This window comes from Buceros rhinoceros, unplaced genomic scaffold (assembly GCF_000710305.1).
Source record: "Buceros rhinoceros silvestris isolate BGI_N320 unplaced genomic scaffold, ASM71030v1 scaffold47476, whole genome shotgun sequence".
NCBI lineage: Eukaryota > Metazoa > Chordata > Aves > Bucerotiformes > Bucerotidae > Buceros > Buceros rhinoceros.
Genome location: NW_010417833.1, coordinates 8073 through 12627, shown reverse-complemented (window position 1 = coordinate 12627; position 4555 = coordinate 8073). Strand labels below are relative to the sequence as shown.

Here is a 4555-nt window from a genome sequence, read left to right as displayed (position 1 = left end):
CACCCACCCACACTCGTCCGCGCGCGGCGCTGTCGGAGCCCGCGCGTCGTGCCCCGCCGTTTCTCTGGACGTCACCTTCTCTGGGGACGGCACTGTTAGTCCCTGCGCCCGGTCAGCAGGCGATGTGGAGTCCGGGAAGGGGGAGGCACAACCAGGGGGTCAGGCCACTCACAGCTGCCTCATCTTGTTTGGAAGTTACCGTTACATTAATTAAACCTGGCTGCTCGGCCTAAGCACTCCTTACCGCGCCATTCACGTATCACGAGAGACCGTATCAGTTCATGCCCTGCCCTCGTTTGCCCCAAGTGATGTAGTCACAGGAGGTTTTTTTTGTTAAAAATGAACGTACTCCAGTGGATGGCTATATCGAGATCACGACAGTCTCGTCTGCTCGTCCACACGCATCGTCTTCTTCACAGTGCATCATCTCACGTGGCCAGGAGTGTGATTTTCGAAGCATTTTTAGCGGATGTTCAAATGCTTTCGCACTAGGAACTGAAGAAACACTGTTTTGGGAATGGAGGTTCTGGCAGCAGGTGTGTGCGGAGCATGACGACCCCTGGGCTTCATCCTGATGGCTCCCCAGCGAGCCACTTCCTCTATCCTGCTCCAAAACATCCTCTTTCATCTCCATTGCACGAGCCAGCATGTAACTAACCTTTCTCTGATGAGCCAGAGCCTCCTCTTTGTCGTTTACCTGAGTATTTATTTAAAACAGAAAGAAAATCAAGTCGTTTATAAGCGAGGAACAAGGCGGTGTATGCAAACTGACAGTTACATTTGCTCCCGTAAGGGCTCATGATGAACAGTTCAGCAAAATACTAACCAAATCTATTAACATCTTCAGGATTTCATGAGGATTGTCCAGCTCTTCAACCTTCCTACAGTCCACAGCTGACGACAGCAGCCCAGACAGTTTTTGCCCCAGACTGTTCTTGTTCCTTTGTAACTTGACGTGTCCTACAGAAAACAGAAGTATAAGAACTGCAGGACTGCTTAGGAGGAGGAAAACTGCTTTGGAATTAAACAGGCACACGTAAAACTGGCTGCTGAACTACCTCCTCTAAAAGGGCAGCTGCGAGCTACAGCTTCTTCCACGGTACACGACACGGCAGACCACTCGCACGCCGCACCCACCCTTCGCCGCACTTGAAGAGTAAAATAGACCTTTCATCAGATATATGGGCAAACTGAAAATCAAGTTCTTTTCGCTGAATGGAAAATACACTCCCACGCACTAGAACAATAATTCAAGCTAATTTGTTTTTAAACAGCAGACGGCCTGAAATAAGATACTTGGACATAAGCTGTTGAAAAGTTTCTCAGATTTCTAAGAGGATTAAAATACAGTAAAATTACGAAACTTATGTACCCAGATGTAGAGCTTGGAAACAATGATGTCAAGATTTATGCTGGTTTAGTATTGCATCCCGAGGGCACTCAACGATTTTGAAGACCCACCAAACTTCTAAGACGGGCACCTCCAGCTCAACGGCTAACACAAACATTCCTAAATTCTGCTACTGACCATGACGTAAGCCCTAAAGGTCAGTGAGAATTCTTCCTCTTTTACCAAGTACTTTGTAACTCATGGATGACCGTATGAAGTTTAAGAAGAGTAACAGATGCTGATGTAGATACACACCCATAACAAAAAAAACCTGTATTTAGTATTTCAGTGAAAGCTTAGGATACATTTTTTGCATTTCTCCTCCTTCCCTTACTCTTTATATAGAGATCATCTGAGAAAAACCCAGCACGTCAAATTGCTGATAGCGTCTAAAGTGATCAAGCTAAACCTGCCAGATGTTAGCTTTTTTTGTGCTGTTTTCATAATAAAGACATTTAACAACCAGAATGTTATTGTCATCCTGGATGGCAGCTTATTTATTCAAGCATGTTTTTACTCAGATAATACAGCTCATGAAATTAAAAAGGGCTACATTAGAAGCCTAGACTGGTAGCTCCAACATCCTGCAGTACTATTTATATATTCCACTTAAACACGCAGACACCCTGCCCTACATATTGGGAAACTTCTGGAGAAATTCTTCAACTATGTGACACGCTATTTAGCGTATTTACAGTTTTGACGTAACTTTGTTCCTTTTTTCTTGACTCTTCAGAAGCCTCAGTCAGCAATTAAACCACAACCACACACCTAATACAGTAAGACAGTCCACTCATGCCACTTGTCACTCACTCCTTTTTTAGCCAGCCATTACAGATGAATAGTATGCCCAGTTACCATCGTTTTTCAGACGTCCCCAATTTATAAATTTTGTTTCCTTCTTAATTTTTATCACTTCTGCAAGCCTCAGGGCGTGGTCCTTCCTCTGCATTAGCTGCTGCTCAAATGCAATTCTGAAGGCATCTGCTGTTATATAAGCTTCATCTTTACTCTTCTTCAGAATTTCAATCTGGTTTTAATTTAGAGAAAATTTAAAATATATTAAGCAATTTGGAAGAAATAGCGGACTTAAAATGTACATTAAAATACAGAAGGAAGTCATTAGCACAGACACCTTTTAAATAAACACAGTCAGGGAAGTACTAGAAACCAAAGAAAGTGCTTTCTTGCCATGTTAAGAAATACTTTAAAATGTGCATTGAAGCCCTCACCCTTCCTCTTTCACGCACGCACACACCTCCACCCATCCACACAAACAAGCTGCAAGCAGTGCTTATTTATCTCTGCACACAAAGAAGAGCTTGAAGAGCACACATGCCAGTTGGGCCCGGAGCAAAAGGGGCAAAAGACTGGTCTCTATGTCAGGGAAAATCACTTTGGTACAAAAGGGACACGAGAGTACTTATTTTCAAAACCAGTAAGTCAACTGGAACTTCTGCAGTGGGACCACGAGGACATTTGCCACATTTGCAGAGTCAAATACAAACTAGAATAAAATTTCTAAAGCTATAGAATTCCACTTAAGAGCTTGAAAATCATGTTGTTGATTGAGGCGTGATGTAAAAACGTAGTTTTCAGCAACATCAGCTTCCTGACCTAGCTGAGTGAGCAGGCTTGTGAGTGCTGATGTCAATGCGAGGGAGGAGTGGAATACGCTGCCAGGAAGGAAAGAAAAGGATCACTGTGCAGACATTTATAGAGTGCATACACTTACGACATTTTCCCTTTTTTCTAGACTAAAAAATATGGGTGAAGAAAAAAGAATGAGAATTTTTTTTTCCTAGTAAAGCTGATTTATATAATAATTAGAGTTTTCTATCAGCAAAAGTTAGGGTATCACAAGCATTACGAACAAGCATTACATTATTTATGAGAACCATTCATGTTTTAAGACACATTGGTTTGTGTAAGCTGCACTAGAGTGTTTTTGGCTTTATCTGGTTTTGAGCACAAGCACTCTGCTCGTTTGCATCTAAACCAAGCAGCATTACCTCTTGCTTGAGATGAAGAAGCTGCTTTCGAGTTACAGCTGCCATTTTAGCACAGGGACAAGGCTGCCCTCCAGAAGTATTACAGGTGCAAGCTCCAAGAACTGCCAGCTTAAAATCCAAAACAAAACAACAGTTAATATCTATCTGCATACACAATGCAAACCAAGAGATGTCTAGCAAAAAAAAAACCCCTGAAACTACGAAGGGAGTGTAAGGGTCAGGGAAAGTAAGCTACAAGAGATTGAATTTTGAGATTTTTTGACTCACCATGACATGCGTGAAATCTATTTTTCTGCAAGATAGCCCTGAACGCAAAAATTGTTAGCCTGTGTGTGCTGCTCCCTGCAGACTTCATTAGATTCTTTTCAGTCAATAATTAAGTAAAACAGTAGGCACAGGAGTTAAGAAATAGCATGTTGGGAAGAAAAAAATAAGCATGCTTGCTTGTGAAAGCCAGCCTGATGCTCCTGTCTACTCTTTCTTTGCAAGACTGGAGTCATAATGCACAGATTAGAAAACTCATCAATAGGCATGCAAGGGTGTATTGTCATTAGCTAAAAATGGGTCCAAAGAAACAAATAATCAGTAAGCAAAATTCATCTGTGTATTTTGAATATAAACATAGCTTTGAATCAGCCATTTTGAAAAACATGTAAGTCATACTTACTTCAAGACCTGTAAAATCTGTAATGTCACTTTTACTCAAGGACAAGTTTTCCTGAAGAACCTTCTGTTGTTTCACATCTAGCATTGCAAGAAATTCCAAGCAATGCTGATTCAGGACTATGAAATAAAACAAGGAAGGTAATTACAAAGTCTCCTGCTCTGATTTGTTAATTTCTGAGTTTAACTACATCCAAATGAAGCAGTAATGTATTTTAAGCATCAGTTTGGGAATATGATGAGACTATGTAGATATAGAAACTCAGATCCCAGCTGCTTTTCTTTCTGCATTTTCCCAGAGGTAATGATCCACTTACAGAGATTCCATTTCATGTTACTTCTCTGCCTCAGCATTCGGTCCTCATCTGTTTGTACACTGACAACTAAAGCAGCTGCTCTTTAAGAATAGCAAAATATTGGGAAAATAATGTTGTATGTCAGCTATTTTAAAGCTTTTTGGAAACAGAAAAAAAAAAAGGGGAAGAGGCTT

The 4555-nt window shown here is 41.3% G+C and overlaps 1 protein-coding gene across 1 annotated transcript in view; it reads right to left on the bottom strand.

Moving 5' to 3' along the window:
* Positions 1 to 361: 361 nt before the first annotated feature.
* Positions 362 to 4555, bottom strand: part of CCDC125 (coiled-coil domain containing 125) — an 11947-nt gene continuing 7753 nt past the window's right edge. Inside the window, exons 7-11 of the mRNA XM_010138291.1 lie at positions 4070 to 4185; positions 3403 to 3510; positions 2249 to 2420; positions 827 to 960; positions 362 to 697 (exon numbers count right to left, since the gene is read on the bottom strand). Coding sequence (XP_010136593.1) covers positions 362 to 697; positions 827 to 960; positions 2249 to 2420; positions 3403 to 3510; positions 4070 to 4185 — 866 coding nt within the window. The remainder of the gene's footprint in view (positions 698 to 826; positions 961 to 2248; positions 2421 to 3402; positions 3511 to 4069; positions 4186 to 4555) is intronic.